Source organism: Aythya fuligula, chromosome 5 (assembly GCF_009819795.1).
Source record: "Aythya fuligula isolate bAytFul2 chromosome 5, bAytFul2.pri, whole genome shotgun sequence".
NCBI lineage: Eukaryota > Metazoa > Chordata > Aves > Anseriformes > Anatidae > Aythya > Aythya fuligula.
In genome coordinates this window covers 41,419,898-41,441,575 of record NC_045563.1, presented here as the reverse complement: position 1 = coordinate 41,441,575, position 21,678 = coordinate 41,419,898, and the positions used below count along the sequence as shown (strand labels likewise).

The 21,678-nt window shown below is 35.8% G+C and overlaps 1 protein-coding gene across 1 annotated transcript in view; it reads right to left on the bottom strand.

The window, feature by feature from the left end:
• Window positions 1–279: 279 nt before the first annotated feature.
• The window catches only part of AQR (aquarius intron-binding spliceosomal factor), a 53,551-nt gene continuing 32,152 nt past the window's right edge, over window positions 280–21,678 (bottom strand). The window contains exons 25-35 of the mRNA XM_032188147.1: window positions 21,347–21,482; window positions 19,337–19,546; window positions 18,316–18,453; window positions 17,375–17,446; window positions 13,748–13,935; window positions 10,744–10,915; window positions 6,834–7,004; window positions 6,051–6,136; window positions 5,063–5,237; window positions 3,852–3,965; window positions 280–791 (exon numbers count right to left, since the gene is read on the bottom strand). Of these exons, the coding sequence (XP_032044038.1) occupies window positions 552–791; window positions 3,852–3,965; window positions 5,063–5,237; window positions 6,051–6,136; window positions 6,834–7,004; window positions 10,744–10,915; window positions 13,748–13,935; window positions 17,375–17,446; window positions 18,316–18,453; window positions 19,337–19,546; window positions 21,347–21,482 (1,702 nt within the window). The 3' untranslated portion in view covers window positions 280–551. The remainder of the gene's footprint in view (window positions 792–3,851; window positions 3,966–5,062; window positions 5,238–6,050; window positions 6,137–6,833; window positions 7,005–10,743; window positions 10,916–13,747; window positions 13,936–17,374; window positions 17,447–18,315; window positions 18,454–19,336; window positions 19,547–21,346; window positions 21,483–21,678) is intronic.

The window sequence follows — 21,678 nt, the reverse complement described above, 5'->3', positions numbered from 1 at the left end:
TAAGGAATGATTCAATAAAGCTTTTTAAAAATTTCAAAGTCCCATGGTAATTCACATTGCTCATATGTGCAATTAAATCTTACCGAACTTGAGCCTAAACCTAATATGCCATCTCAGTGTATATAAGAGCAGTTCTGCGTAAGAAATTATCCACTGTAAAATATATTAAGGAAACTACAAAGACTGTCTGGTCAATACTGAATACAGTTAATCAGTAAATTTTAACATATAATGCAGTGATTGAATTAAAGACCAATAACTTAAAAAAATATTCACAACTTGTATAAAAGCATCTTTACTGGAAAACTTATGAAAAGGAAACTATATCATTTGAGGCAATTAAAGAAATAACATTACTGACAAGAACTCAGTAAAATGTTTGCCAATCATTTTGCTTGTCCACAAGGTATTCAGTGAAAATATACAAAACAAGGTCACATTACACAAGCAACCATTTAAAAAAAGTCAATGTAAAAATAGCAATCATATTTCTAACTGCTTTTTCCCATCTGTTTTCCAAAATACAGATATGAGGACAAACATCACTTGGATCACTTTTCAGTCTCTTCTTCAGGTTCACTGTCTTCACTATCACTGTCTCTTCCGGGGTGTTCTGGCATTGTTCGATGTTCAGCCACTTCTGCCACTTTCAATTCTTCTTCCTTTATTTCTTCTACCTTATTTTCTTCTTTTGCATCTTCCTGCATGCCTTGCACTTCAACTTCTGCTTCAGTCTCTTGAGTTGGAGTCACTTCAGCTTCTTCAGTCATGGCAGGTGGGGGCAATAAACGCTGGATAATAGAAAAAGAAGTAATTTTCAGTTTTTACAACAAACAAATAAATCATTTTAGTATCTATTCCTACTTCAGCCTAACTGTTTGTTCATTTTAGATTTAAGGATTTGCATTAGATTAAATAACAACAAAGCCTTAAAATTTCAAAGCCTTAAATAGGCTTCTAAAGCCTTTTAGAAAGTGCCTATATAAATAAAATGTAGAGTCACCTTGGCTCACACATGGGTCTTTTTTTTTTTTTTTTTGGCATGAAAAGCAGGTGTTAAGATCTCAGTACTTCCAACTCAAGGGTATCAAACATTTCATTATTCCAAAGAGACACACAAGTGACGGGACCACAGTAAAGCCCTATTTGGAGCAACAACCACATTCCCACCAAAACCTCATCTATCAATCATTTTCAACTCCAAGATAAGCTGGACTCCTTTTTAAGCCTGCCTTTAACAACTTATTCCAGTAACTCAGTAATTTCTCCTCAAAACATCTTATAAAGTGTTATGTGGACATTATTTATGCAAGTTTCATCCACAGCTCTAAAAGTAGAACAATATAAGTTCAAGTAACAGGTAAAGAAATACTTAAATATTTTTCACATACTACTTATGTAAAAGTATTTTAGTGTGTTCAAAGTGCTTTGCTCACAACCAAGAATGTGGTTTGCAGGTACAAAACATTACAAGCAGCAGCTGTAGCCACGTTACAGACATGGGGCAAACAAACAAAGAATACAGTGAGCTGAAAACTATGATGAATGCTATTCAACTCGAAGCTGTATAGAAAATCTCATCCTTCTTGCAGCTTGATATTATTTAATGACATGTTAGATACTTCCTTGAATACTGTGCAGCATTTCAATGAAATGAAAATTTGATAAATCTCCTGTGGGTGATTGGTTATGTTTTGCTTAAAGGCAATTTAGCTTCTCACGTACAATTAAGCGTTTAATTATTGTAAAGTCTTATCTTCAGTTAGATGACATTAATATTACAAATTTCTGACAAGCATGGACCAATCTATGCAGCAATTATGACTACCAGCAAATAACTTGTTTTTTTTCTACATACTTTAAAGTTACGCTGTTCCCCATAATCCATTTGTTCACAGAAAAAGAATGTCTAAAAATCAGAGATACTTTAATTACAAAAATATGCATCCTCAACACATGAGACTTCTGTAATGAAGTTAGATTCATACTGTGTTTTGTGACTAGTACTGTGAGGGCCAAAGGAAAAGAATACGAAAAGAATAGAAAGAATACGAAAAGAATACAAAAATAATAGAAAAACACCATTTTTTATTTGAAAGGGTAAAAAAAAAAAAAAAAAGCTTTATGTCTACAATTTTTTATTTTTTTATTTTTTAACTTTACTTTTTGGCTACTGCTGCAAGAAGAGCATGATTCATTTCCACAGTAGGAAACCAGTGGTTTTTTTTTGTTTTGTTTGTTTGTTTTTTTAAACTAATTTTAGCTAGCAATGTAAGATTAGGATACTAAAAGAAATAGCTGGTATTAGCAGAAGGTTCAGGTGCATATTCAATTAGGGAATCAAGCAAACCCATCTTTTGATAAAATTCGGTTGCTACCATCTGCTTTTCAGGACATTCAAACACTTCTGAGTGTAACCAATTGCACAGTCCACTGTGTCCTCATTAAATGCAATCTGCAATACACAGCTACATGAAACGATTTTACTGGTGTCATTCTTCTTTACTCCCTTTCTTTACTACAGACAGGTAATTCAAGCATTTCCCCGAAACAGCAAGAAAGCATCCAGCCTACTTGGCAAAGACTTGTTCTAGGTAGCAAAGTACTTAAATTTGACTGAAACTATATTGCCCAGAAGAAAAAAAAAAAAATCCATGATTCATTGAGAAAAAGAAATTGAGGAAAATAAATGTTCCATCCGTAAGTACAACATTAAGCTGAGAGAGCATTTTAGGTTCTGATCTCTACTTGTTACACAGTTCTGATATTAGATGAAACAGTCATTGGAAGAAGGAAGGAAGAGGTGACAGAGAAATACCCCTGCATTAATGAACAGAACCTAGATCTCAGAGACAAGCACCCTATTCAGGAATGGAGAGTCATGCTCACACTCTTTCCACAGTCAGCTAGAAGAAAGTGAGTAGTGTTTCTTTTACATCAATTTCTTCTGCCTTTGGAAATTCTTCAGAAAAGCAAAAATCAACAAGGAAGCTACACAGAGTACCATGTAAGAATAAGTTATAACTAATATAACTGTAAAACACCAAGGTATTAAATGTAATGTGTTGCAGTTCAGGGATAACAAAGACTTCTCTCTCTGTTTACTGTCAACTATCCCTAAGCATCTACAGATCCAAGTGTGTTGACTAAAGGCAGCTCTCTGTATAGCATTTAAACTGTTTCAAAGCTCTGCTCATGTACATGATAAGGAGTCAAGGTGTTTCTAACATTTTCTGCTCCAGGGATTACGCAGTGACAAAATTAGGAACAAAAGTGAGAAAGGATCTACCCCCACTAAGACCATACTACTTAGCTTGGTGCTGAACTAGTCCTGATGAAAAGTTCCACTAGACAGCTGCTAACCAGCCTGGATAATACAGCCAGCTAACTTGGTTAAAATGGTTTGAAGACATGACCTAGTCTCTCCATACACAGCAGCCATGTCATGAAAATATCTATTACAAAGCATTATCACACCATGCAGCAGTGCTGTAACGTTACTAGCTGCACTTACCTGGAGCATAATGCACAAGTTTACCTCAAGTAAGTATCAAACAGACTAGATATTCAGTATTAATAAGGAATTTTGTGGCCCAGACAGAATTATTTTAAGCACTCAGCACTAGTTATGGCTATTTTGGGGGCCTTAAATTGGGGCCTAAGTTAGTAAAAGATGCAAATCCTGCTACTGCAAGATTTTAGAGACATCAATATTCTCACTCTCAGCCATAAAACCTTCTTGAATTCTAAACATAACAGCAACAATCTCAAACCTCAACAGTATCCCTGGTTACTTACTGAAATTTATGTTATTTTAGGTATGCACCTTCCAATGGTAAGAAGGCCCTTACCTGTTGGTAGTGGCGTGTACTCTGTATCATGTGCATATACATGTTGTACACAAAGTTAGCCATCTGAGGCATGTTCTTAATAACATGTATTTGGTGAGATGGTCGTTCTCCGTTCTAAAGAGGAAAAAAGTAGAAATTCAACAAGCAAAGCAACACAGCCATTATCCAAAAAGTTGTTATACTGTTTTAGGAAACGTAAACCCAGTAAATGAAAAAATGCTTTTTAAAGAAAGAAATAGCTACATTCTTTTTGAATGGTAGGAAATGTGGGAATTGCATTTTGAGTGACTGGATTAACCATGACACTGCAGCCCAACGAAAAAATTTCAGTTCAGAAGGACAGGCTGGGTTCCAATACTTAATCCATGAAGTACACTTAGGACTCCAGTTATTTAACTCAAGGCATAAATAGTTTCAGCTCACATTAGCCTACTTGTCTGCCAGAAACCACCTCATCCTTGCCTACACTCACACTCTCTCTGACCATGTACACTTGTACACTCATTCTTTGTTGCAGAGTAGACCAGTTTCAACAGAAAGACTCCCTCCCAAACGTGTCAACAGTATTTAAGACCAGGTAAAGATTTCTAATTGAGTTTTGGATTCATGCAGGTACTCTTCTCAAAGCTTCAGACAGCAAAGCAGACATGTTCCTCCAGTTCTTATTTGGTTGTTTAGCATCCTACTCATTAAGTGTCCTGTACTTAAACACTTAACGTTTTACTAAAGTTCTAGTACAACATTACAAATTTTTTGTATTTATATACCTTGCTCAGCAACAATTTTAATTGCTATCCTGAATTACTCAGTCAAATGCAATTTTACCAATATTAATGAAAAGCAATTAGCTTTGTGGTTTTTTTTGCTTGTTTGTTTTTTTTTGAGAAGTGACATTTATTTGTTTTGTAACAAGACTAAAATTACATAACACTGGAAAACCCTACATACTTATCCTAAAATAAAAATGCAGAATTACTTTCAAAGGCAGAACTTCGGAAAAAAAAGCAGGTATGACTGATAAATTAGTTTTGTGGAATAATCAATTAAGAACAGCTGGTATCACGATAAAACTTAACTCCAGGGATATAACTATCCAAGGAGCATTGATTTAACAGTGAAGACACTGCAGTCTCGTCTCTTATAGCTCACTTAAAGGCAGGCAACAAGTACACCCCATTGCAGACAGCAAAATTCACAGTAGCTGTTCCTACCTGTCTTGCTGCTGGAAAACATTCTGTGGGAATTATATGGAGGTGAAGTGGTCTAGCTGTGAGCTGGCTGAATGCTGGAGTTAGTTCAAAACAGTTCTGAAACAGAGATACTCTTGCAAAGATATAAAGGCCAAGCCTGGCTCTTGACATGGCAACAACTAATCGTCGAACATCCCTTCAAAAAAAACAAATAAATTAATCATGTTCTTTCTCACTGACGATACAATTCCAATAAAAGTAACAAGAAGTATGCAGAAGTCTTAATTAAAGTAACTATAAAGGCATTTGCTAAAATACTATTTTGTTTTCAATTTTTCTTCCTACTATAGTTTTAATAACAAACAAAATCCTAGAACGTTTACATAAAAGAGAGCTCACTACATTGTTAATGATATGAAACTCACCCTTTAGCTCTAAAGTCCAGAAAAACAGTTAAGTTTTATAGTTAAGTTTTACATTGGGAACAAGTCACAACTGCCTGTCTGTATCCCTGAATGAGAAAACATGCGTACCATAACTCATCTCGCTGCTGCTGAGTAAGTCTGCCCCCACTCAACCCCAAAACGGAAGAGCAAACATTTTAAACGGCACATGATGACACAACTTCGGCAGCAAACAGTTCTGATACAAAACAAAATGCTCACTTATGGAAAATAATCTATAAGAAATTTTAAGCCTGCATTTATTCAACAAGCATTAATTGCATTCCTATTAATCTACTTAAGGTGAAACCAAGTTCTGCCCACCTGCAGCAGTATACACTTCTTATTGTGTAAGAGCCATTACTAAAAGATAAAGTGGATGTAAAAAGGGAAGCAGACAGTTGTCAAAAGGAACTGGGTCTGAATTTCATTCAACATACAGTACTAAACGTCATTTCTACTGTATACTGAAAAAGTTGAACACTTTTGCATAATGTTTTCCACATCAGAAATATGTTTGTAATATGTGCACCTTAATGTCCCTACAAGAGTATTTTCTTACATACCTAAGGTGGCCTACAGCTTTGGTACGCACTAGTGACAGGAGGATATAATCATTTTGTTGGCCTTGAAATCTGTCCACAGTTGTTACCTAGACAATCAAAAAACAACAAACTAAATAGGTTAATCTTCGCCATTTCGATTACAATGTGATATCCAAATTTTAACATCAACTTCCTATTCAGACTATATTAAATAAGAAAGGAAATGAGAATGTTTTAATTCTGTTTTAGTTGACCTCTAACCAAAGATCATCAAATTCCTCTTTCTGGGAGATGTGAGAGTAACAGTATAGAGAGTCACTTTTTTATTCAATTAGGACAGCTAACTGTGGAGTACTAATTAAAAAAAAAAGCTTGTGGAAAGCTACCAGTTTATAGAATTTTAACCTGCAGACACCAGAATTTTGTAAATATTATTTATTTGTAAATATTATTTGTTCTTAAGATTCTTCATCATGCATTTTATCAAATTGCCATTTCTACTCTGGGTGGATATTTCTTATTTATTTATTTAAAAGGCAGACAAAATAAATGACAAAAGAATAATATTCTGTCCCGTGTAGTCAGTGGCCTATCAAACTTCACTGATTTTGCAATTTCTTTGTATGACTAATTACAAAACAGGCAAAAAGAGTAGTGAAATTCCGCAGAATGCAAGTTAATAAGTATGTGCTGTGACTCCATTCAATCAGATTGAACAGATTCAATCATGTCATGTCATGTTATAAACACAATAATTATGAAAAAACAGAGCCACTCTAATGAGCGATGTATTCTGAAAGTCACCTTGTTTGGCCGTCCGATCAGTGGATTATTTCCACAACGCTGGTTAATGACATCACGGATCAGGTGTTTCTGTCCATTGTATGTTGTCAGGATGCTTATCTTGTCTGCAGGGTAACCGAGCAGGCACATATACATGAATAGTGCCACAACATACTCTGCTTCACCAAGATTCTTAAGTTGAAAAGGAAGGAAAAACAAGATATTCATTTTGTAAGGTTGTAAAGAACAACTGTCTATTTAGAGAAAAATCTCAGTGCTGAAACATTTACAGATCTGTTGATTTCACTTCATAAAAGTCATTTTGAAGGAATAAAAGAATCACAAGTAAGTTTAATAATTGAGATCCCTATCCCTCTTCAGTCGCAAAACTGATGAAAATCTGTCAACATTATTGTTAGGCAACAGATTTAGACTTTCCAGTATCAACTGAGGAGTACTCAGTTTTATTTCAATTAAAATCTAAATATTTAGTACTCCTCGAATGTATTAAAATGTTTAAAAGAAGTGTGCTATATATGGAGTGGTAATTCGTGTCGAGAAAATGGTTGATATTAATAAAGAAGGGGGAGATTTGGGAGTGTGGCCATGGGGGTCGGAAAGCCCCGTGGTTGATAGGATTAAACTCTTAACGATGAGGCCATCAGGAATGTAAGAGTTTAGAGGGAGCAAAGAAGGGTGATTCAGAAGACCCCATGCAGTCTTGGGTTGCTTGTTCTCCAGCCGTTAAGGCATGGAAGTTTCTGGGTGTTTGCCGTTGCTGTTATTTGCAAAATTGTTTGACCAATGAAAAGTTTTTTTTGAAAAGGACTGCTGTGGGGAGAAGGGTATAAGAGGGGAGCCTGTCCTCAAGATAAAAAAAAGGCAACACGATATAATAAAGTTATGTCATCAATAAAGAAGCAAAAAGAAGGAATGAAAAGGAACAGGCTAGCAGAATGGAGACCGGAATGGGAAGAGGCGCATTGATTGCCTCATGAAGATAGGCTCGGCCAAACTCGGCAAACCGCTCAAAGAAGCTCATACAGAAAGTCGCTGGAAATGGGCGCACTGGAGCTGGGAAGAAGCTCAAGCTGAGAGAAGCAGACCTGCACACACAACTGCCCCTTGCTGGTAAGTGGTTGCGCATTATGGGGAATCATACGTCCTTAGAAATAAAGACTGTCCTGGTAACCTTACAGCTTATTTTCCTTATTAACAATTGGACAGATTATGAGCCTGAAACATGGGACCAAACTGAGGTCAAGGTGTGGGACTCTGCAACTGAAAACGACAAGGTTGCAGTGGGATTGCTCAGCACCTGGTGAGCAATCTCTGAGGCCTTAAAGAGCCCTGTGGGACCACAGTCAGAAACGTGTGGTTTGCCAGGCAGCGAGGGAGCTGCGGGCTCCTTTACTGATCCGACTGCTACACCATGGGCCCCTCTGCTGCTACAGCCATCGAAGGCTTTTGCTGTTACGCCCCCTGCTGACCTGGACGTGCCTTTTGACCCAGGCCTATTGGCCTTGAAGAGGAGATGGATATGCTTTTCTTCGATCCGGGAAGAACGGGATAGATAAGGCCCGAAGGCCGAGTTGCTTGACAACTTAAAGCAAGATATATTGTTCAAAAGGAATAGAAAATGGAGACTTGTTTGTAATCAAGAAAAGGAGTGGAAAATGGAGACTGTTAAGTCATGGAACTTAAAGGATTGTTTGTTACCTTTCCTGATTGTATGTATGTATAGGCATACTTGGGTTTAATATGTAAAAGCAATGTTCTGTATATTTAGAATGTTTGATCTTTGTGTGTGCGTGTTGGTGGAGCGTAGACTCCCCGCACACCCAGCACTGATTACTTGCCTTTTATAGCTTTTATAAATATTTATTTTATAAATATTACTAAATTCAGATTGAGTTGATACTTCATTTATAACAAGTGTTAACATTTAAATTATATTCAAAGACGTAAATATTTACATATTTGCACCTAATGCATTTATATACTTGGCAGCCCAAAAGAACCTCCACTTTAATGTATTTCTACAGAACTCAAGAAGTGTTAATACAACTTTTTTCTTCTACTTAATATACCAAAAACACACCTCTTATTTAGAACTGTGGAATTATAATTCCATGTTAATAGCATTAATGCTATTAAAACATTAATAGTTGATAGTCTACAGATACCAGTATTTAAATTTAAGGGGTTTAAAACAGAAACAAAACAAAAAAAAAGAGGCAAACAAACAAAATCTGTTTAGCAACAGTTTAACAAGTTTTTAAACAAGCAAGCAAAAAAAAAAAATTGCAGTGAATCACTCTCCAGTATGCTCAGAAAAAGAGCTCATTGAACTAGAATAATGAAACTCCTTTCAACAATTGATTAGACAGACAGACACCTGGATTATCAAATTCAGTTATTTCTATTTCAGGCCACACCTATTCAATCTCAAAGTATCTAATGTTAAAGTATATTTCCTAACTTTTCTAAGTAAATAATAATAATAATAATAATAATAAATAAATAATAAAAAAAAGACAGTTGTCCCAGAGCATCACTCCTCTGGCTCTAGGAGCTTTTGTCCAATTTTCAGAGTTAACTTATTCATAGCCTGTTTACATCCATTTTCTGTGAGCAAAAATATCTTTCAAGTTAAAACGTTATTCTCAATTGTGGAATTTTATTCTTCTTATATTTATACAAGGATCTTATGGCCATTTAGCATGTGTTTGACCAGGCTGGACATGTCAGCCTCATTTATTTTTTTCTTATTATTAAGGGGGTTCTGCTTTACTGCTGTTTCAGCAGACAGCTTTTTACTACTTATATGCTAGTGTTATTGCTTAAACTCCAACACCAAAAACTCTCCCCTTCAAACAACCATCACCCCAAGCTAGAAATGATAAGCAGTGGACTCTGGCTCACGCCTTTGTTTCATTCAGTAACAGCATGCTAGCTCGTATTTAAAAAGAAAAAAATAAAATAAAATAAAAAGCAAGAGGAACCCAAGCATACCCTATGAATACCTTGCAAAAAAACAGATTAACATTCTCAATGATCTCTGTAAGCAAAAAAAAAAAAAAAAAAATGAACATGCATATTACTAGCTTAAACTATATTGAACTATATTGTTTGCATTCCATAACATTAAACAAGATATAAGGTGTTAGTTCTCTATTTGTATTAACTAACTTGCACACAAATCCAGCTTCTAATTTTTTGGAAAACCCAAATAGATTATTTAAGTGCCAGAATGTTCCCATCTTTGTTTTTAAAACAAAATTTTAGTGAAGAAGAATAAGAGGACTGAAAATGTAAGCATCTCATTACAAGTGTCAAAGGATTTCCTATTTTAAACAAATAGATAAAGGCTGTTGTTGCTGGCTTAATTTGAAAATTTAGTCAAGAAATTTCAAGGCTAAGCTTTTCTTTTGCAATTCACTTCACCCTCAATGTCTCTCTGCTTCTTATGCATACTTCTTGTAGTACTGTTTCTTTCTTTTATGAATGGGCTCTTTTGCATTCTTATATACAGATCAAATTAAAACACTGCCACAGAGCAAATGTCGATCCTTCATACAGATAAATGCTTGTGCTTATTTTGTTATCATGACAGTACAGCAGCCTTTAATTTGCCATAGGCCAAAACATTGTTTCATAATGAATTATGCACCAAATCTCTGCCCCAACCCAGTAACTTTGAGAAAATGGAAACAGCAAGCAGTCATTCACTTTGAGCAAAAAAGCACAACATAACACATTATCACCCTTTTCAACATTCAAAACTGATTACGAGGAGAAAAAGTATCATTCATATGCACGGCTGTGTTATCTGAGAACATAAACACCAGTTTACAGTATTGTTAAAGTCTTCACTGAAGATTTAATAAACCATATCCAGATTAAATACACTATCCACTATTTCTCTTACCTGATAGAAATAAGGATTGGGTTCAGACTCTCCCACACCATTGAAGTCTTCTACATTTATAAGCTGGAAGTCATACAAAAATCCAGCGTTGGCTGTTCTAAACTCCGGCATAAGTTGGACATGAGGCAGATTACCCAGATTCTTATAGCGCCAGTTGTAGAGGTTACATAAACTGTCCAAAACCACAAAGACAAAAATAATTAAAGGTGAATTCTTGAACTTAGTACTTTTTTTTTTTTTTTTTTTCATTTTGTCTGGTTGTTTCACAGAAAACTGTAGACTTTACTTCTTTCTACAAAGCATACAAATCTGGCTAATTCTTTACATCCTCATCACATATGGTTGTAACCTGAAGTGAATTCCCCCTTCTCCTGCTCTATGGCATCTTATACTAAAGAACTATACATAATTATATGTCTGTACAGAACTGTACAGAACTGTACATATGGCATCTTATACATAGAGAACTGCTGGCAGAAACTGAAAGAACCACAGTATATTCTATTTTGCAAACTGAGAACAAAAAAACAAACATTCTAATAGCAAAGTTTTCAGAAAGGGTTTTGGCAGATCTGTTCAAATGCTGCAGCTAACAGAAATTTCCTGTGGTAACTGAACATTGTCATGGATAGCCTTAATTTACCTGTGGATTCCCAAAAAGGGAACGTGATTTACCTCTTTAGGAAGAATTTGGATATTAGATCCTGGTATTTAAGCTATTAATGAATATTAATGAAGAAGCTAGAGGCAAGGAAGGGAAACTAAGTTGCTAGATTATACACATGAGCAATTCAGTTGCTTAACTACTACCTTCTTTTAAATATTTTTTCCTGCAGTGAAACACTACTGTATAGAGAATTACTCTGTGACCTCTCAAGACTGAATTCTTTCCTGCCACTAACCAAGGTTATGAGGTCATAACCTTGAATGCTTAATTCCTTCATTTCACTTTCATCTTCCATAAATGTGGAAGAAGGTGGACAGAAATGATTACTCACTGTTATTTCAGATTAAACTGGGGAAAAGCCTGACATGCTCCCCATTTCTGCTTTGTTTTGAAGTCAGAACAAGTCATTAATGCAAAGCAGTAGGCTAAAATCATAATAAATTTGGACAGTCATGATCTTGCAGAAAAATCTCATGCCACCCAGTGATGTGATGCAGTTGTGACAAACTCACACCATGAGCTTAGAAGGACATTTTATTTAGAACTAAGCTATCAGTCTGAAACAGAAGTCAAAAAAAAAAAAAAAAAAAAAAAAAAGTCTCTAACAGTTTGATCACCATCTTCTCCCCACTAGATAAGCTGTACATTGAGAGGTAAACAGGCAAGTGGTCCCTCACATTTAAGAATTTTGATTTGTCCCCTTAATGTTGAGCCAATATGTAAACATTTTTTGCCTGAAGGATCTGAATATACTCTGTACGTGCTTGGAGATAGAACTGATAACTTAGCTACAGGGCCGGTTTGACAAATAACAGTTTTAAGCCTGATCTAAGTGTTGATGAAAAGTGTACTGTAACTACACAGACTGGCCAGCTTGTAACACAAGAGGCCTGCCTGCAAAATGCAAAGAAGCATGTCATTCACAGAAGCATACATATATGTCTGGCAGAAACTCAGTACAGTAGTGTCTCAGCCATAAGCCTGCTCTGCCTGATCAGCTCTCCATTGAAGGGTACAAATTTTGCAAAGAAATCTAGAAGGCATTTTAACATTACAAAATTTAAGAAATATTAATGCTTCTTTACAAGGAAGAAAGGAGTAAAGGCAAATGGATTTTCTGTATTATTTGTTGCAAAGACTCTTACTGCAAAATGAATTTTATTTTCTTATTTTGTGCGTTGCCATGTATTAACTGAAAAGCAAAGGGAAGCTGACAAAAATCTATACAATTCTCAATCATCCCTGATACTTTCAGGGAGAGTAATATAACCAAAATGCCGCAATCAGAAATGCAGAACAATATCCTAACCAGGTAAAGTAACAAATACTTCATGGGGAAGTTACCTATGAGCACAAAAGTAGAAAGGTATGGAAATAATACTTGATCAAGAAACTTTCTTCACTTTGCAAACATTCTGCTGTTCCCTCTGAGATGTTGTAAAATAGTAGATGGCAAAAAAAGCTTCATTTGTCCTCACACTGAAGCATAATTTGCATTTTTATATAATAATGTAAATAACTGTTGTCCATATGGCTAGAAAATAATATTCTAAAAGCCAATGTTTGTTAAATGAAAAAGAAGTTCTTCAAATTGTTCATTGTACTTTATACCTAGAAAAAACCTAGGATTTAAGACTAAGCATGTTTGTGTATATATATATATGTATATATATATATATATATATGCATACATATATGATTTATATGGAATCATTTTCTCTTCTTTGGTTTTCTTTTTCCTTATTAATAAGATGCCACAAATATGAATAAATTTGATATCTAAATTGTCACATTGAAAATGTCAGTTAAATTGAAAAAAAAAATAAAAGTTCTCTCTTACTATGAGGAATAAGTATCTATCTATGCACAAAAAGGCATTAAGGCATTATGTTCTTGGGAGGACAACCTGGCTGACTATCAGGCAGAGCTGAAGCTCATCTGAAATCCCGTAATAAAAGCATCTTTTTGCAGACCTTATGAGGAATAGCAAATATTTATTTAGCCTTGAATATATTAATTCAGAAAAGGAATAAAAAAAAAAAAAAAAGCTAAGCTTCTTCTGTGGGGAGGAAAGAGACTTAACATTCATTCAAATATCATTTTCACTGAAATACTCAGAATACTACTATATAAAATAAAGCCAATCTTACTGCATTTCAGCAAAGTAAAACCCGCCTCCTAGTCTAAGCTAGTCTAATCTAAACTGAAACAAATTGAACAAAATATAAATCACAGTTTTGCGAACTCCTGTCTTGATAATCTAAAGTTTCCAATACTATACATGCGTTTTTCCACTTGACCTGGTATTAGCTACACATGCCATTTTCTTTAGCTTACCTTGCTCTTGCTCTTCCTTGTGCATCCAAATCAACAGTCGGTACTCCAACACGAACAAACCGTGTGAAAAGGGACTGCTCCATGTTGGAGTATTTTTGAAAAGCCATGTTCTTAATGACTGGTGGCAACTGGTGATGGTCACCAATCATAATCCACCGCTTCAAACGACTGAATCCATCCTGAGGGTTCTAGAATTAATTGCATAATTTTAAGTATTACAATATAATCGAGGCACTCAATTACAACACATTAATAGTCAAATTAGTTGTCTAAACCCTAAATTTTATTCTTAAGCTACACTGAACTGCAATCATTTTAAAGACAACTATTAACTTCTTTCTAATCTCTATGTTGCCTGCCTTTCAAGTGTTTTTGTGGTTTGTATGCTTCTCCTGTTTACCTCTAGAATTCTCACATTTTCTCTTCCATGACCAAGATGTGTCACCATGGCTCTTGGACTGAAAGCCCTTCAGTATGTTATGCATAGCTGTTTCCAGTTCCCCATCGTCCTCTGTTTACCTACGTTAAGTACTGAGAAAGTTCATGAAGGATTATTTTAACAGAGGGATGTAAAAGGAACAGATGTGTGGGTAACATTACCCTGGAATCAGAATCCTGAAGATTTCTGACTGCCAGTTTTTACAGTTCTGACCCTGTTATTTTAAACACTCCTCTGATATTTCCGTGTCCCCATGGGAGAACTATTCAAGACAGAGCCTGAAGCTCCTTTTCTTGCCACTTGAAGAACTCTGAAGCCCTCTCTGATCAGGGAGCAAGGACGGAAACTGCACTCTGGACTGTCCACCTCATCAAGCCTGAAGATTCCTTAAGAAAGGAAGAAGATGAAAAATATTTTCAATAGCTGGGAAAAACACTATTTCCTTTTCTCCAAAAAAGGTTATTGATTTGGAGAAGTCCAAGTATACTACATTCTGCTCTTATCATCAGTTTTAATCTCAGACAGCAAAGAGCTCTCTGATTTTTTTAAAAAAACCTTCTTGCTCTGAATTACAAGTGCAAGAAATCAAGTACTACTACTTTGTAAGCCTATTTTTTTTTCAACCAAAAAAACAACCAAACATAAACAAACCAGTCTCAATTTTCAGTGACTATTTGAATGGCTCCTCAAAGAATGATCATGGGATATCCCACAGAATGTAGATTTATCATAAAAAAAGTTTGCCTTCGTTACAGAAGTCTTCAGCTTCTGCATTGCTTATATATGCAGAAGCCCTTATATATGCAGTGAAGGCCCTTTCCCTTCACTAACCTGATGCATCATGTTATTCAGTATTGATTCAAATAGTTAGAAAACCACTACATGATGATTATTTCACTAAATGGAATAATCTCATTATAAATGAAAACCGTGGAAAGAGCCATGCAGGAATTATTCATTACACAGCACTACAGTAGCATTAAATTCAAGACTGCCAAAAGGCAAAAACAACATTCTGGAGTATAACACTTGTCTTTAAACAGAGATTTAAATAACCTAAGCTTCTACAGACCAGCTTGCATGAGAAGCCACCCAAACTACAACTTATGCTTACATACTGTTATGACACAGAGCTATCTAGCTAAGCAGAAATCTCCTTATATTTCAGGTTTCCCTAATTTCACTGCTGTTCTAGAGACTACAATGAGGGCTCATTAAGTCCACAGGACATAAAGAAACCAAGTCCATTCCACTTTATTATTGTAATTGCTGAACTAAAGTGAAAGAGAGCAGAACTGTTCCTGTTTTATGATTTGCAAAAAGCTTCAAGTTTGATTGCTCTCCATACACCCCCCAAAAGACAGAAATATGTGCTCCTCTTCAGAGTTCAGGCCATATTTGGGGTTTAGATGGTAAAATAACAAGTTGCCTCCCTGCTCTGAATTATCAAAACTCGGTCACCTTTACCAAATCAAAAAGGTGAAGAAGAACCATAGTAATGGCCCCAGAACAGAAGAAACCTGCAGTAAGACTGAACACAGGACTTGGGCTTTAATAGCAGTATCTTGGATACACACATTCTTTTGTGCACTAGGCCCATATGGAGTTGCTTTCCTGCAACTGTATTTGAACTTGTATTGTTAAGGAGCAAAGCGAAAAATTATAAATCTAACCAATATTTCATGGAGTTTCTGTCATGCCTTTTTCAACTGACATTAAGTTTCTTTTGGAATGAAAGTCCGAGCTTGGATGTGGTTTTCTAGAGGAATTTAAATCATTGTTTTTCAATGAAAATACTTGCTCCAAGCAAAACATCTAAAAAGGAAAATTACTTCTAGAAAATGAACAGTCTGTAGTTTTTTAGAAAGCCACAACACTAAGAATCAAACGAATAGCACACACTGTTTTAAGTTTCACCAGCTTCCCACACATCATCTTCTGATTTGCAGCTAAAGAGTTTGCAGAGTTCCTGAGGGAGCCCACACTTCCCTTCCAATGGTGAATTTTTATCTTACATTAATCTGAGATTACAGAGATAACTTGAAAGGGGTTGAAATTGTCATTTAAGCCACTGGTGTATAAGAAGCACTCTTAGGCCTACTTAGGAAGGCCTACAGCTCTTAAAAGTAGGTGGTGATGCAGCTCAAGCTCAGGATGCCAAAACCAACCCCAGAGCTGAGCCAACAATCTTCACCAGAGGCACAACAAATTTAAAGACAGGCTGATCTTAGAAGGATAAGAGTAAATGTTTTTAGGGAAAGATATGCAACTGTAACAGTGTTAGCCCTCTACTACATCAATCCCTTACAGTACAAGGGTAGGGGACACATTTCTTTGCATACAGAGCTACTGCTATGTGGCTTTCTAAAGACTGTCCTATAAACATACCACATGTCACATTAGCTTCAGTTTCCTTCCTTCCTTCCTTCCTTGCATTAATGGCACCCTTCCAACTGCAAGACTTCTATTCAACCATATCACATACACATTCCTTTTATAGCTACCAATTATTGGTTTGCCAAACAGCATAAGCAGCAGTTGATACCAAACTAAACATTTACCAACTTAGCTAAATAAAAGGTGCAAAATTATTGGCCCAAAGCAGACATAGTATAAGCAGCAATTTTTTGTTGTTTGCTGTTTTCATTTTTTTTTCCTTGTGGTGTTATCATCATTAACATCACTTAGAATGTCTCCTCTTTATTTGGCTACAGTTTTCCTCGAAGTTGTAGATACTTGGTATCCACTTTATCTCTGTTAATTTTGACTGAAACTGAACAAGCAACACTGGCAGTCAGGATGACAGAGAGCACTTATGATCTTGGGAAACAAAGAGCAGTTATTTCATAAAAACTGTTAAAAAATATTATTTAATAAAACTAGCAATGATTTAGCAATATGTATTAAATGAGAAAGAATACAAGTAAGAAAGTGACAAAGCTAGTTCACTTAAATATCTTCATGCTTCCAAAGTGAAACCCTGATAGTACTACTATTTAGTCACTGGTATGTAAGACAAACAACTAATGAGGAATAACATGAGAATTCTTACTGTCTGCTCCATTGGAAATACCAGTTCTATGTTACTTTCTGCACATGATACTTTCCTTTCAATATTTGGTATTGTTCAAGAACACAGACTTTCAATTACCATTTTTTTGTAGCATGTTTTATAATTCAGGTCTGACCTGCAACAGGAGAGGTATAAAGGTCTCTATCTCCAGAATCTGTGCAGACTCCTCCATTAAGATGTTGTCATACTGAGAAAATAAAAATAGAGATGCCCATCAGCCAAGTAATACAAGTTAATGTTGTTATTCAACCTACCAAAAACAAGCATCAATTACTTATTTAGGAAATTAAAGTTTTTTTCATTACTAGGACAATTACAGCAACGTCTTCCTTTATAGGCAAAATATCACTACTACTAAGTCAGTGCCAGTGGATGAAATTCTACTACATCAATGGCAAATCTATCTGTACCAATCAGGCTTTACATCTAGAAAAAAAATCAATGACTGAACTACAGGATATGCTTCCCATATGCCATAATCCATCCTTGATGGAAAAGCATTCTGCAGTGGAGCAAACTTAATTTGGTATTCTTGTAGTGAAGTAGAAAAGGTGCATTTTTGTGATCCAATGGAGTCCATTATAGATGAAAAATACAAAAGAATTATTGGTGGTAATTTTTTTTTTTCACATCTGTAGTAAATGAATACTTAGGGTTAACACTGCAGAGTGAAAATAGCACTGCATTATAGCTATTTTTCTCAAACTGATCATTTTTTAGGTAAGCAAAGTTACAATAAACATGTTTTTCCCCAATTCATCCTTTATTTTATCACCCAATCATATCACTGCAGTTCATCTCATATGGCAAAGCTAACTTATTTTTATATGCATACACTATTAAGCATTTCAATATATGTAATTTAAAAGCAATCTTTTACTTACAGAACCAGAAGTTAAAATTCACTTCACTAAAATTACAATTAAAAACAGAGGTAAAAACATGCAACTCAAAATAATCTAGATGCAAAGAATTAAGAGAGATAAAGGTCTAAATGAAGCAGGGGGAATGACAAAAAGAAGAAAAAAAAAAGTGTAGCATCACTAATGTCATTACTTTGAAACCTAATTCAACTAGGTCGTGTCGTTTCAGAGCAGCGTGGGTACAAGTCATAGCAATGATTTTTGCTTCTTTCACCAACAGATATTTGGATCTATCCAGGCCACTGCGGAGAAGTTCAAATGCTCTGAATTCCTGTTGTAGAAAAAAGAAATTTTGAAGAACAGAATTAAAAAATAAATAAAAATACTGCTTATGAAACATATTCACTGAAACTATCTATCTGTCCACCTTTTTAGTAAAATTAAGCAAGAAAGTTATGAGTATGTACTGTTAACAATTCCATCTTGGATTTTTATTTATTTCTTTGTATCCTAAACCTGGAGACAACAGGATTTCAAAACATAAGCTTGTTAAAGTATATCCAAGAATTCTGCAACCTGTATGCATATAAAAATTCTCAGACCATTATTCAGTTGACTCTCAGGAGCCCTCCCCTAAACAATTTTGCTTTACTGGTTCTTCATATTTTCATTCTGTCCTCCACTCCCCTCCCCTTTTTATTTTTTAAACAGCATCATAACATCACATCTAATATTAGAAAGGCCAATACAGGTAATATGATGAAAAGATACCCTGGTAACCCTTACCTTAGAGCTTTTAAAAGTCTCTCAAGCAATTTTGGGAAAAAAAAAATAAGATAAACCATTTATGTTACACTTTTAGGTTATCTGACTAAAGGCAAATCACTGTAAATACAAAGACCCTGTAAGGATCAAGGGAACAGTGAGTGATAAGTGCACCAACTTTAGTAACATAATCAGTGAAAAAGAAGCACATAAAATGGGTGCTTCCTAGGCTTAAAATAAAACAGATTAGACCCTTGTCTCTATTGTGATGGACACCTGAATTACTCAAAGAGGGATGTTCTCACCTGAATGCCGCCCTGCAATATAAAGAAGGTGCCTAAAGGCATATATTGCTTTTAGGATTTAGGGCAAACTGTACTTTGGAACTGTGTAAACTTTCTTTAGGATTAAGCAGATTAATTTACCTTTCACAGTTACATATCACCTACCTCAAGCTGAGTGAATATTTTTTTAATATGTCTAAAACAGCCTTCAGCAATCTCCATATCTTCTTCATAGGATTTGCCTTTGAAAATTGGTTGAGGAGCATTTGCAAAATACTGGTGAAAAGGAAAGAAACTGGACACGTCTGTAACATTTGGCAATTTTCCACCTTTAACTTTCACTTTGCTGATATATTCCTCCCAACGGGACATTACCTATAGTAAACAAAAGTGTCATGCAGATGTGTTTTTAATGTAATGAAGTCATTGGACAGTTATCATCTTGCACACTTACTAAATAAAATAACTGTTTTTAATCACAAAACCAAGATGTCTACATTAGCATTTGATCTTGTATCAGGAGGACATTTTCAAAGCTGTGGTGCAGTGTGTTGAAATTGGCTGGATGCCAGACCTACACCCAATAACTATCACTGAACCTCCTCACTAGGATGAGGGAAGAAAATACGACAGAAAAGCTTGCAGCTCAAGATAAAGACAGGGAGATTACTTACCAGTAAGCCAGAGGCAAAACAGACTTGACTTGGTGAAAATTAATTTAACTTAATGTGAATTAAAAATGGAGTAGGACACTGAGAAACAAAGACAAAACTAAAAGCACTTTCTCTTTGCACCCTCCCTCCTTTCCAAGCTCAACTTCACACTCTTATTCCTGACCCTTCAACCTCCTTTCCACCCTTCCTGAAGAGCTGTTCCAGCATGGGTCCTTCCCCTAGGGTGCAGTTCTTCAGAAAATAACTTCTGGCCAGGAGCCTGCTCCAGCATGGGTTCTCCAAAGGCTCCAGCTTTCTTTAGGATACCTAAAGAAAGGGTACCGCCTGTTGTGGCATGGACCTCCACAGAGTGCAGTGTGAGTATGTGTTTTTTTGTGGCCCTTTAGAGACTGCCAGAGGACAGCCTGCTCGACCATAGTCCTCTCCGTAGACTGCAGGAATTCTCTGGCACCTGGAGCACCTCGTCCCCTCCTGCACTGACCGTGGTGCCCGCAGGGTTGTTTCTCTATCTCCTATGCCCCTCCCTGTCTCCCCAGCCATCAGTCCTCTTTCACAGCTGGAGCGATGTGAGATGTTTTTTCATCCTTTCTTAAACATGTTTTCACAGAGGCACCACCAGCATCACTGAATGGCTCAGCTTTGGCGAACAGTGGTTTGTTTTGGAGCCAACTGGAACTGGCTCTGTTTAACCTAGGGTCAGCCCCTGGCTACTTTTCACAGAGGTCACCCCAGCAGCCTCCACCTTCTGATATTAAAATCTTGCCACATAAACCTAATGCACAAGCAAACTTCCTGATCATCTCTACTTAAAATACTTTGATTTAAATGCCAAACTGGATTCCTTCAGGAGGAAATTAAACCAGAAAATGTGCTTTAGTAGTGCTCCTAGCAGTCTCCAACACCTAAATGAATGTTTAATAATGTTTAGGAACACACTACAGCTATCCCAAATTAACTTCTCTAAAAATACCTGTAGTGTGGGGATTTGGTCCTAAGTACCATTCCCCAAGTCTGCTTAAGCCATATTACTTGCTAACGTGGACACGGTCAGTGACAGGTACACGGAGGGGAATGAAGGAAAAACAATATATATAGGATCACTGTTCTGTACACTATGCATCTTATTTTAACCATAAAAGCTTTCTAGAAGGAATATTAAGTAGCTGATCTACTGTTTGTCTAAAATACAAAGCATCCCACAGATTTTCTTAATTGAAGGGGAAACTCCAGGTTAGAAAATTTGCCAGTAGTCATGAAGGGCAGGAATGCTAGCCTGATGACTCACAAACTAAGAGGCATGATTTAAAACAATAGCAATACAAATAAGTAATGTTATAATTATGGCTTTAGCTATTATTGTATTTTGAACCACCAAAGAAAATGCTGTGTGGTTTTGTTTTTTTAAGACTCAATCCTGAAAAATTCACTGTAATTTTTATAGTGTGTTTCCAAAGACTACATTGAGGTCATGTAGTCTCTGTAAAGCTATTTTAGTCCTTACTTGGTATAAGAAAAAGTGGCCAGCTGTTTCACAAGTGTAAGAAACATCTCCCGGGACTCCAAGACTCTCTTGCAATCGCCCAACCTCTCGTAGAAGTTCAAGTCTTCGAGCCAGAACATAATTAACTCTTCCATACCTACAAAATGAATTAAGGTTAACATATTTTGTATTTCAATTTATTTAATCCCAAGTGGTTTATTTAAGTATCACAATGTGATATCACACCTACTAGCAGCTTGCAAAACACAAACGTTTGCTACCTGCTGACTATTTCTATCTTGATAAGCCCTAATAATTTACAAAGCCATGTAAGAACTATTACTGTAAAAGAA